Source organism: Eucalyptus grandis, chromosome 6 (genome assembly GCF_016545825.1).
Source record: "Eucalyptus grandis isolate ANBG69807.140 chromosome 6, ASM1654582v1, whole genome shotgun sequence".
Lineage (NCBI taxonomy): Eukaryota > Viridiplantae > Streptophyta > Magnoliopsida > Myrtales > Myrtaceae > Eucalyptus > Eucalyptus grandis.
Genome location: NC_052617.1, coordinates 24,892,888 through 24,905,787, shown reverse-complemented (window position 1 = coordinate 24,905,787; position 12,900 = coordinate 24,892,888). Strand labels below are relative to the sequence as shown.

At 40.8% G+C, this 12,900-nt stretch overlaps 2 protein-coding genes across 2 annotated transcripts; one reads left to right on the top strand and one right to left on the bottom strand.

Annotated features, from left to right (window-relative positions):
- Positions 1-1,776, top strand: LOC104449040. The gene is made up of 2 exons (XM_010063037.3): positions 1-447; positions 1,060-1,776. Exons 1-2 carry the CDS (start codon positions 66-68, stop codon positions 1,548-1,550), a joined length of 873 nt encoding a protein of 290 aa, XP_010061339.2. The 5' UTR covers positions 1-65; the 3' UTR covers positions 1,551-1,776.
- A 1,597-nt stretch (positions 1,777-3,373) lies between these two features.
- On the bottom strand, positions 3,374-8,290 carry LOC104451756 (wall-associated receptor kinase 2-like). Its single transcript, XM_010066349.3, has 3 exons — positions 7,447-8,290; positions 7,102-7,251; positions 3,374-4,551 (listed from the first exon to the last, which is right to left on the bottom strand). The coding sequence occupies exons 1-3, from the start codon at positions 8,288-8,290 to the stop codon at positions 3,374-3,376; spliced, it is 2,172 nt and encodes a 723-aa protein (XP_010064651.3).
- Positions 8,291-12,900: the final 4,610 nt, after the last annotated feature.

The following is a 12,900-nucleotide window of genomic DNA, read 5'->3' as shown; positions in this document are numbered from 1 at the left end:
TCCGGCCTAAAGAGAGAACCAATTCGAGCGCGTAACCACATCAAGCCGAAAAGAAGAAAGAAAAGATGATGAGGGACAATACAGCCCTGCCCATCAGAAAATCTCCAACCCTAAAGAAGCAGCACTCCATGCAACTTCCATTATCACTCCCTCCTACAACACAATTCGTCCCTAACAAGCCCCTCCCCGTGATCGAATTCCCAACCTCTCCCGAGAGAATAGTGGGAGCGGAAATTCTTCACTTTAGCCACCCCCATCACCATCTGTTCCACATGAATCTCCCTGAGCTCTTCACTTGCTCGGGCTGCCAAGAACTTGGCGCGGGCAAGCGATACGCGTGCCAGCACTGCAACTATCAGCTCCATGAGTTCTGCGCTCTGGCCCCTCAGGCTCTCAGGAGCCATCCACTGCACTACCAACACGAGCTCGTCTTTTATTCTAAACCAGGTAACGAGATGTTCATCGAAGTTCAGTGTATCATTTCTGCATCCGCCTTTCTTTTTAATCAAGAAATTCATGGCCTTTCTTGAATGGTGAACTGCGTTTTTTACCATCTCTTCTCGAGGGCGAAATACATGTCTGTCAGCTAGAAGTTGGATAGACTTGTCCTGTTACATCGAAACGATCTCACGTCGGTTAATAGTATGATACATGCTAGAAGAACAGAGAGACAAGAGTTTAACATATCTCGTGGGCTGGGATTGACTTGAAACTACAAACCAATTTAATACCTTACCATGTCCTTGACTCCCAATATCGGGAAAGAATCTAAGGTGAACTATTTGCTAATCGCTCTTATTTGTAAAATTATCTTATCTAACACTTTTTCGCTCACGCTCTTTATGTGGAGAAAGAATTCAAGGTACACCATTATCGCCCCCACTCCGCCTTTTCCGACATAGCATTGTTTGCTTTTTTGTTTCAAGAAATAATTTAGAAATCCAGAGTCATAAACCCTCGAGCAAAGCCAGGCGAAATTGTATCCCAATTCATCAGTCCTCACTGTACAACTAGTAACTTCTTGACTGTTGCTAAATCTATCATTAATTGTGAAATTAGGAAAAGCGAAGTCGAAGTGCGACGTCTGCGGGAAATCCATCAAGGGCTTTTCATTCCGGTGCAACCCGTGCAACTTTCAGATCCACCCTTGCTGTGCCATGTTGCCCCTCGAAATCGTCTTCGCACCGCACCCACATACCCTCAAATTTCTAATGGCGTCCCCGAACGGCGGTGAGACCAGCTTTCAATGCGGCGAGTGCAAGAGGAAGCGGACGGGGCGGATATACCGTTGCGCGGTCTGTGACTACCATCTCCATGCAATATGCGCCAAGATCATATTCAATGGCCTCAAGGACAGCGGCATCACGGAACCGACAAGCAAGTCGGGCCCTGTGCTTGAGGCGGCGACCCGGATTGCAACGCAGGTGGTCACCGGATTCTTTGGGGGTTTGATCGAAGGGATTGGACAGACCGTCGGGGAAGATATATTTCAGACTGTCTTAGGTGGGGCCGGGAATGCTTTCGTTAGCAGAGGAATCGCTGGTAAATGAAGCAAGCTATGGTTGCAACATGATAATGTCCATCATTTATATTATTTGTTATTTGGATCTCGGTGTTTGTCAATGTAAAATATGGTTGTTGCTTGAAATTTCCTAAGGGCAGAGGTACGGCATGTTGTGAAGTGAATGAATTGCCAAAACTCAGCCAGTGAACAATAAATGCTATATTGGATAGTGTGGTATATGTTTGAAGTGCATATTTTGGAGCTTTCTATAACATGTGTCCATTTTCTGAATGGTTATGCTTGTTATTATTAATTTTTCTTTTTATGACTTGTGGAGCATTTGATGGCTAGGGTTTAGATGCAGGACACGCCACCACAGTCCCCCAGGAGGTGGAATTAACAAGCACAATTCGGGTATTTCCAATTTAGATTAGAAATAAAAGGTAAGAAAAAGAAAACATAATCCAAACATAACCACGAACTTGGCCTAAACATATATGGCCAATTAATGTACTAAAACCAAGTAAATTAGATGCTGGAAATACTAGTTGCTTCCATGTCAAATCCAGAGACCATTCTAAGCTCCAGCGATCAAAGAGCTGGAGAGTTTTTCTTTTTCATCCGTGAATTTTTAATATAGGTGGTCAAAAGATACATGATTGGTAATTCCAATATCGGATAACACATTTAGAAATAACCAACACCATCAAGGATTTACCAACGTTCAAATGAAAAACTATATTACCTACTCCTCTGAAATGTTATCAGTGTTATATATATACATTCCGAATTTGTAACTAATCAACTTCTTTGAATTGTCACAAGTGTAGTTAATAAAATATTCACCCTACAAGAAATTTACCAATGGGCCAATAAGTTAGTAAGTTTCAAACTCCTTTGAAATTCACTAAACATCCAAGTAAATTACTAGATTCACATTTTACATGTTTGGTGAGTAAATTAAGAACATTATAAGGGTTTACTAACATCCAAATAAATGATTCCAACATCCTTGAAAATTTAGAAGCTCAGCTAGGAAAGTTTTGGCCTAGGCCTATGACAAACGCAAGTGACTTGGATACTAGTTAATAAATTTTTTTTAGCGCCGTTGGTCGCTAACCGCTACAACGGCGGCGATAAAGGCAGCAGCTTGGTTCTAAGCTTGCTGTTCCATCATTTCTCTCAAGCCATACGAAGAGAAAGCTGCTGCCGGTTGCCAACCATTGTCGCTAACGCTGATCTCTGCTGCCTTAGGTGAGAAGTATTCTTTTTTATAATGCCAAAACTTTTAGGAATCCAAATAATTAAAGAATGAATTAGATCATAGAATGAGAATCTATTTGTGAATTCCATGTCATGGAATCAAACTTCTACAAATTTTAGCATTATTTTGCAATTGGTCAGGATGGAAATTCTCGAAAGCGGATAATTTATTTAGTGAATAGAGTTTGTCCCTCTTGCACTCTTGCACCTCTGGCTTTTCTTTGAGGCGGCACTTTTTGCTATAGTGGCAAAAAAGTCTTTAAAAAAAATAAAAAAGAAAGAAAGAAAAAACTTCGATGCAATACCAAAGAGAAGGAAATTTCTTCGTGCCTTATTTGCGAAAGGTGGTCTATGTGAATCTGCACTACAATAAAGTAGTTGCCCGTTGACTTTTTCGTGTAGCTTTGAAAACTATAGCTAGAACAGAAGTGAGAATAATCATGTACAGTGCCCCCTACTTACTGAAAATAAAATCATCCCTTATAAAACTTCGAAATCCACAATTAATCAGCTGTAAAATAAACAGACCCTCAATCAAAAGATCAGGATGAACATACGACCATTGGATTTATTTCTTGTCTATGGCCGCGCACTAGAAACTATGATTCAGACGCTGGAACTAGTAGTGGCTGCTTCGATGTCAAATGCCGAAAGGAAAGCAGAGTCGGATTCGTTCATTCCAGTGATTGAACTCAAGAGAGAATCAGATCTCAGCTCGCGAAGTAAACTTTGAGTCTCTTCATCGTTTTGCGGATTGGCCCACAAGTTCTTGTTGATCTTGGCAAGTTGCTCGGCCACTTCTCTCATTGTTGGCCTATTCACACTGTTAAAGTTTAAGCACTTTCTAGCAAGCAAACCTACCTCCTCGATCTCCCGCATTTCACCTTCACTGGACGCCTCAAAATCTATCATATGGAGGAGTGTTCGATTCTTTACAGCAGACATGAAAGATATGACAAGGCTGACTCTCTCCCCAGATTTTGTCTGCCGAGTTGGTGTCTCTCCGGTCAGGAGCTCGAAGAGGACAACCCCAAAGCTATAAACATCACTCTTTGGGGTTAATTCACCGGTGCTTAAATATTGTGGATCAAGGTAACCCATCGTGCCTTGTACTCTTTCGGCTATATGAGCCTTTCCGGACGAAATCAAAACTGAGGCTCCGAAATCAGATACTTTTGCAGAGTACTTCTCATCCAAAAGTATATTCATGGACTTGATATCACCGTGAATGACTGGTGGGTTGGCGAAGGAATGCATGTACTCAAGGGCCAATGCGGATTCGGAAGCAATCTTGAGGCGATTCTTCCAAGATCTCATGATGGTTGATTGCTTGTTATGAATGTGATGATAGAGGGTCCCATTCGGGATGAATTCATAGACCAACAATGACACTTTTGTCTCCAAACAAATACCTAGGAGCTTGACCAAGTTCTTGTGATTCACCTGTGAAATGATTCTAATTTCATTTTGAGTGTTCAAAGACCCGTCCTTGGTCATGTCTTTCAGGTTCTTGGCAGAGATATCTTTAGGCTTTTTGACTGCAATCAAAGCATTGCCGTCAATTCTTCCCTTGTAAACTGAAGCAAAACCACCCTCACCAAGCTTGTTGCTAGCATCGTAGTTGTTGGTGGCTTTAGCCAACTCTGCCTCAGTGAAAATTTTCACTCTCTGGTGCTTCAACATCTCGCCTCCATTTTGCCTGAAGTATCTCTCTCTGGCCCTCCTCTTGCATATGAACAAGACTAGGCCACTAGTAATTATGCATAATGTCACCGATACAAGCACTGCAACACAATTGCGGAATGCATGGATTAGTTTCTCTCCCGAACGAGTGATCGGTTTACCTTGACAAACAATGAATTTGGACCTTCTTCTTAAATTTATCCCCTCAAATACCAGCCACTAAATCGATTATCCGGATTAATTTACACCACAAAAAATGCCCCAACTTTATCAAAATATACTCACATTTTCCGAAAAATCACATTCGCTTGGACATGCGGCCACACCAATCGAATTCCCAATCACTACTTTTCCTCTCCCTCTCTGCGCATTGGACAGCCGTAGTCCACCATCACCTGAGGCATCGGCTGTCAAATGCCTCTCGAAGCGGCCATGCAGGCCACCGCGATCATCGAATCCCCACAAACCCCTTGTTCTCTCTCTCTCTCTCTCTCTTCACAATGGTCTTCAACCTTTGACACTTAGAACAGAGGTTTATTAGTTTTTTGTTCTTAAATTCAGTTGAGTCATTCAAGTACTTTTGGTCACGTGGGAAAACTTGTAATTCATCGTTAAGGTTGGACAATTTAGTCTTTTAGCCGAAGGGCCGAAAGGGGATTGGGTGTTTTTAAAGTGAAAGAGAACGGAAGTGGGGAGTGTGCGGTGGATAAACGACCAAATGAAAGAGACAGAGTGTGAGTGTGGGTATGTGTCACAATAAACTCAGAGAAGGACGGATTGTTGAATCGTAACATATCGTAAGTCGTCGTAATTTTCCATAACTCCCATAGAAAATAATGAGAAAATTACTAAAAAAGTCATTAATATATTATATTTATGTCAATTCAATCTTAAATCTTTTAATTGTTGTGATTCAGTACTAAACCTCTTCACGTTTTGTTAGGAAAAGTGTCAAAAAAGTCCTAGACCTATCGCATTTGTGCAAATTAAGTCATAAATCTTTTTACCGGTATCAATTTAGTATTAAACCTTTTGACATAATGTTAATTTACTCATTTTTGCTAATTTTGAGCCGATATTATTGATGTAGACGCGGATTGGTCTACGTGGCATAGTTGATGTTAAAGGCTGGTGGTGACATAGACAAATTTTAATATTTTTTCAAATTTTTGATTTTATTTCTCTCTTCTTTCTCTCTCTCCTCTCTCCCCCCCTTTTTTTTTTTACATTTCTCTTTCTGTAGTCGGTTGCCGGACCTTAGCAACCAGCTAGTCTTGCCATGGTTGAGTGATGCTTGACCTCGCTAGATCCGGTGAGGTTGTTCCTCACCTAACCTTTGGCTAGAGACCAAAAGGATGGCCTTGTGCTAGGCTCGTGAGGCTCCCCCTCAGCTGGCCTATCGATTGAAAAATGCTATTTAAAATGAATTCTTCTTGATGGTTAGAATTAAGAAAAGCTATATTTTTTGGTTTGTGAACTTGACTTATGAAATGGATTCTAGATTCTTTTTATGGGTTGTTAGAAGATGAGTTAGTAGTTTTATGCTCAATGTTGCTACCTTCTGGAACCTATTGAGTGGTTGTGTATGCATATTGTCTCATGATGTCCTATTCGGGCCAAGCCATCGGCTAATAGAGGGGAAGACTATGCCATAAGGGAATCTTGATAGGTCTTGTCATGGGACGTTAAGCCTGGTCATTATTTGATATGAAACACAAGATTGATTAATGGAGTGGACTATTACTATTTGCTTTGTTATTAGTGATCAAATGACTACTTTTGATATGTATAAAATTTTGTTGTTAAAGTGATATAACTTGTCTTTGATCCTGTAGGTATATTAATATTGGATTAGCATAAATGTGTTTGGTACCATTTATATATATGTATAGTGAAGGCTCGATTCGCTTAGAAGAGATTTATACTACTCACTAGGGGATGGTTTATACCTACCGTTCATCTCAATTCTTTTTTAGATTCTATAGTTACCAGCTTGTAGGATGAGAGCAAGATCAGTAGGGGAATTTTGGGGAGTTGAATGTTGGTATAATTTGAGATAGTTGTATGCATTGGAAATGGTGTTTGATAAGATTAGTTTGATGGTCTTTTATGATGTATATGTATTCTTTTTGGTGTGGAATTTAGAACTCCAATCCTATAAATAACTTGTTTTACGATATATTGATGGATGTATATATTTTGGTAACATGTTAATGTTATTTGAGACTTTGTCTTTTGAATAGGAGAATGGCTGTCATTTCTCTTATTATTATTATTATTATTATTATTATTATTATTATTATTATTATTATTATTATTATTATTATTATTATTATTATTATTATTATTATTATTATTATTATTATTATTATTATTATTATTATTATTATTATTATTATTATTATTATTATTATTATTATTATTATTATTATTATTATTATTATTATTATTATTATTATTATTATTATTATTATTATTATTATTATTATTATTATTATTATTATTATTATTATTATTATTATTTTTTAGAGTTGGGGTGTGACTAACAATTTCCACATCAACATAAGCCGAATGAGTGGCAAATGGGAGTGTAGTCTAACGTAAGGACAGCTTAGATTACTGAGCAACGATAAGAAGGGATGTAGAATTACCTGCAGCGATTATGACAAGATGAGAAGTTTGGCAACCAACTTTGCCATCACCAGTCAAGCCAAATGAGCAGTTGCACGTGTAGTTCCCAGGCGTATTCTTGCAATTCCCGTAACATGGATATTGTTGTGGATCCTTGCACTCATCGATGTCTATATTAAACAGAATCAGTCAAGAACTGTAATTGTACGTTTGTGTTTTTTCTTTTATTCTTAAAATTATGTATTGGTTGTATTGAAGAATCTAACTCAACTAAATGAAGAACTTGTTTGAGGAGGTTGGATCGTGGAAAATATGGCCCAATCCAAACATGTAACTTTTGGCTCGCAAAGAGAACAGAAGAATACCTTGACAACCTGGGAGTGCGAAAAGTGGGGAGGCATAGGGATTCCCTCTGTACCCAGGCTTACAGGAGCAACGATAACCGTTTCCGTTAGCGAAGTCAGAGCAGTCACTGTTGGCGCTGCAGGCATAGTTTGACCGGTTCGCTTGCGCTTGCTTGCAGGTCAAATTAGGTTGAACTACCCAGTCCAGGACAACCCTTGAGAAAACGTCGTTGCGCATATCATCCGGGACAGGAAGCTTGTAATCGGAGACATTAAATGACTCCTGGTCCACTACGAACGCTGATCCACAAGAGCTGAAGTTCCAAACTGAGCTGTAATTCGTTACGCTGGTCAATGATATATTGAGGCTCCTGAGGCTCTTCGGGATCGACAACTGACAGCACCCGAGGCCGGAGCAAGTGCTCTCGGCCTTGAAGTCAATGTCCTTGAGGCAAGAGGAGAAGCATCCGGTGCCAAAAGTCCCAGCAGCGTCTGAGATGAGAGCCAAGGTGTCGCAACCGAAGACCGTGAGCTTGTTCCGGGTGTCCGAGAATGTATAGGGCCCGTCTTGGCCCACTGTGATCGATGGTTGATGGTCAGAGCCGTTAAGCCGACGGCGACTCTGGTCATAACAGTCGAATGCTATGTACTCGCCAATGGTCATCGTCCCATTCTCCACAGATATGTTCAACACCGGAATGCTGCTGCCAAGGAACAGCTTCGGGGATGCCAAAGTGTGGCTGCAGTTGAGGACAAGGCCGGAGTTCCACGCGCAATTTTCGTCGAGACCGAATGGGAAAGGCACGCTCATGTTCCCGCACGTTCGGTCGCAGTTGTCCTTCTCGGTAAAAGTGGCCAAGGCCATTGGCAGAAACCACAACACAGCCGCTCTCATCTTTATCTTTTCCCAATCTGTGCTGCCTCTGGCTCCTCTTTACCTGTTTTTATAAGTCTAGTTTTGATGCCGATGCTTCGGCGGCAGCCAAGTCTGTCATCACATTTGAAGACTTAGTCATCGATACTGACTTGTGGAGAGCAATTGCCGCCTTTTCAGGAGACCGTGTTTTCGATTCGCACGTAAGTTATTGCCATTGGCTATAAGGAAACTAATCTAAATGTAAACGTGAGTGACTTTCTTGATCGTTTTTTTTTTTTTTTTTTGCGGGCTCTTAATGGGGTTATTCGAAGAAATCCCATAAATCCATAAATCCCCTGTTTAGAGGAGGTTGCCCATTTTCCTGCAGGAATAGTGACCACTAGGGCAAGTCCGGAGTGGTGTATATTCGCTTTAATTTTCACTCAAAATTTAAGCATTCTAAAAATTTGATTGTTTCACAAGATATGAAAGTTTTCAATTCTCAAAGAACTACTTGCATTTAGCACAAGAATAATCAGTCCTTTGAATCTACAAATTTCATAATTGAGTAACCAATATTGTTTGTTTTTGGGTAAAGATAGTAACCAGTATTGTTGAGGAGCACCTTAACAAACTTTCTGAAATTTGTCTGCTTCAATCTCTAACACAAAATAAAATCGATGACAAGGACATTCTCAATAGAAATCCGAAAGTCCTTCGCTTCCATAACGAGAGATCTCGTTTGATTGACCGTCACCATAATATCCCAATAATCTCTCGTGGGCCACTTAAAAATCCGTGATGTAAACATAGATTTTTACACCTGCAGGTGTAGAGATTGTTTTCACTTGTTTGCATTTATGGAGCTGGAAAAATTTGTATTTGCACCCACAGTCGGATGAGCTTGTTCCATGTGCACTTTTCCTCGAGCAGAATGGAAAAGGCCCGTTCACTTCTCCCCACCTGCAAATGCAACCTCCGGATATGATGATTTGGTTCGATAGAGTCGTCAACAAAACTCTCTCTACGCAAAAAATGTATTGGTAGACATTTTTCTTTTTGGTAAGAAGTATTGATAGTGGTAGATTATTATGGATGGTAACTGTGGAGTTAATACTGGAGGTATGAGTACAGGGAGTTGGTTGAGTGACTTGCTATAAGATAGGTGGAGAAGACAAATTTGCTCTAAACACGTGTGTTGTCATTTTTCCATTTAGTGTGGCGTAGAAAATAATGTGGCATTTCCTTGCCTTTTCAAATTCACATGCAACGAGCACGAGAAATGCTTCGGGGGAACCGCTGTCATCCTGCTTCGGGGGAACCGCTACCTTACTCCTGCTGCTCGTCCACGGCTAATAGTCAATGGACTGAGCGACGACCAGCTCAGGTGACACACGTTTCGGGGCTGGGAATCTCCAGTCGGACGTCCTCGATTCGCGTAAGACGCATTTCGCCAATGAGAAAGATCACAGTGAACCCCACGGCGTCTCGGTCTCTTTTAAATGCATTTTTCTCTGGCGTGTTGTCTTGTTCTTCAAAAGATTTCGAGACGACTTGAAGTCTCACTCGGTGCATGAAGACTTCAAGTCGTCTCGAAATCTTTCGAAGAACAAGACAACACGCCAGAGAAAAATGCATTTAAAAGAGACCGAAACGCCGTTGGGTTCACTGTGATCTTTCTCATTGGCGAAATGCGTCTTATGCGAATCGAGGACGTCCGACGGAGATTCTCAGCCCCGAAATGGGTCAGGGTAGACTCAGTGCATGAAGACTTCAAGTTGTCTCGAAATCTTTCGAAGAACAAGACAACACGCTAGAGAAAAATGCATTTAAAAGAGACTGAGACGCCGTTGGGTTCACTGTGATCTTTCTCATTGGCGAAATGCGTCTTACGCGAATCGAGGACGTCCGACCGGAGATTCCCAGCCTCGAAACGGGTCAGGGTAGACTCAGTGCATGAAGACTTCAAGTCGTCTCGAAATCTTTCGAAGAACAAGACAACACGCTAGAGAAAAATGCATTTAAAAGAGATTGAGACGCCGTTGGGTTCACTGTGATCTTTCTCATTGGCGAAATGCGTCTTACGCGAATCGAGGACGTCCGACTGGAGATTCCCAGCCCCGAACCGTGTGTCACCTGAGCTGATCGTTGCTCAGTCCATTGACTATTAGCCGTGGACGAGCAACAGGAGTAAGGTAGCGGTTCCCCTGAAGCATTTCTCGTGCTCGTTGCATGTGAATTTGAAAAGGCAAGGAAATGCGACATTATTTTCTACACCACACTTAGACCTGAGCAAGTCCTTAAACTGCTCTGACCACCAGGAAAGTCTGGATAGAGGTTGGGATCCGGACCTCGAAAAAGATTCTGGCCCCATGGGTCACCCTGGCCACAGCCCCTTCGTGGGCTTTAGGGGGCCCGCCTGGATCGTGTGGATCCACGGTGCACTTGCATGAACCGGATGCACAAGATCCTGATGAATTGCAATCATTAGATGAGGTCGGTCTTATATGAGGCCCGTATAAATTAACGCCGGAGATTGACTAGGCTCATTTACTTTTTTTTTTTTTTTTTTTTTTTTTGGCTAGTTAGGCTCATTTACTTACGAAGCACGTTGTTGGATTTTTTTTTCATTGGGTCCAGAGCCGGGCCAACTGGGTCCGAAGCCAGCGCAAAACGGTGAAGGTCTGACACACTTTAATCCAAGTTGCTTTTCTATATTTAATTTATGTCGTGTAACACATAGTTACTTTAGTTTGGTCAAGAGAGAGGCCTAGTGTGTTTTGCAGCTAATATTAAAAAAATAAAGTAAAAAATGACTGTTCGAAAGGACTCTATGATCCAAATCCATTTGGTGGTAATTTTCAGTTAGATCGCAGTTGTCCTTCTCGGTAAAAGTGGCCAAGGCCATTGGCAGAAACCACGACACAGCCGCTCTCATCTTTATCTTTTCCCAATCTGTGCTGCCTCTGGCTCCTCTTTACCTGTTTTTATAAGTCTAGTTTTGATGCCGATGCTTCGGCGGCAGCCAAGTCTCTCATCACATTTGAAGACTTGGGCATCGATACTGACCTGTGGTGAGCGATTGCCGCCTTTTCAGGAGACCGTGTTTTCGTTTCGCACGCAAGTTATTGTCAATGGCTATAAGGAAACTAATCTAAATGTAAACGTGAGTGACCTTCATGTTCGTTTTTTTTTTTTTTGGGGGCGGACTCTTAACAGGTCTACTCGAGGAAATCCCATAAATCCATAAATCCCCTGTTTAGAGGAGGTTGCCCATTTTCCAGTAGGAATAGTGACCACTAGGGCAAGTCCTGAGTGGTGTATATTCGCTTTTATTTTCACTCAAAATTTAAACATTCTAAAAATTTGATTGTTTCACAAGATATGAAAATTTTCAATTCTCAAAGAACTACTTGCATTTAGCACAAGAATAATCAGTCCTTTGAATCTACAAATTTCATAATTGAGTAACCAATATTGTTTGTTTTTGGGTAAAGATAGTAACCAATATTGCTGAGGAGCACCTTAACTTTCTGAAATTTATCTGCTTCAATCTCTAACACAAAATAAAATCGACGACAAGGACATTCTCAATAGAAATCTGAAAGTCCTTCACTTCCATAACGGGAGATCTCGTTTGATTGACCGCCACCATAATATCCCAATAATCTCTCAGGGGCCACTTAAAAATCCATGATGTAAACATAGATTTTTACACCTGCAGGTGTAGAGATTGTTTTCACTTGTTTGCATTTATGGAGCTGGAAAAATTTGTATTTGCACCCACAGTCGGATGAGCTTGTTCCATGTGCACTTTTCCTCGAGCAGAATGGAAAAGGCCCGTTCACTTCTCCCCACCTGCAAATGCAACCTCCGGATATGATGATTTGGTTCGATAGAGTCGTCAACAAAACCCTCTCTATGCAAAAAATGTATTGGTAGACATTTTTCTTTTTGGTAAGAAGTATTGATAGGGGGAGACTATTATGGATGGTAACTGTGGAGTTAATACTGGAGGTATGAGTACAGGGAGTTGGTTGAGTGACTTGCTATAAGATAGCCTATATCATAGTGGGGTTTTCACCTACACTTCCGGCGAGACTCTTATCCCCATGCTTACTTGATGATAATTAGAATTGAAAAACTTTATTGTGGTATCAATCTTCATCACCGAAGACCCTCTAATTCCCAGTTTATTTTTATCTTTCTAATTGAGGGGGAATGCAAGAGTAACATGGGATTTCTCATCCTAAAGCGTATTTCTCGCCTACTTTTTTTTTCCTTCAGCCTTTTAAATACCTATTCATGTAAAACAATGGAATTGACTTTACTGACCTCTTTTTGATCTTGTGCCTACAAAAATCTACTCCTCCCTATTCCTCTCTACTTTTCCTTTTCTAAGATTTTGAGACTCTAATGCAAAATCCTACTTCTGTGGCATATTTGTTTAGTAATTCATAAACCTCCTCATCAGAGTTAAAACGCCATACCCATGCCCGTGTTGGGTGTTTTGTTTCTCCTGTTTGCTTGGTATTAGTAAAAAAGAAGAAGAAGAGAAAGAGATATTTCATACTTATTCAATGTAACACTAGCTTAACTTTTTTATTTTTATTTTTATG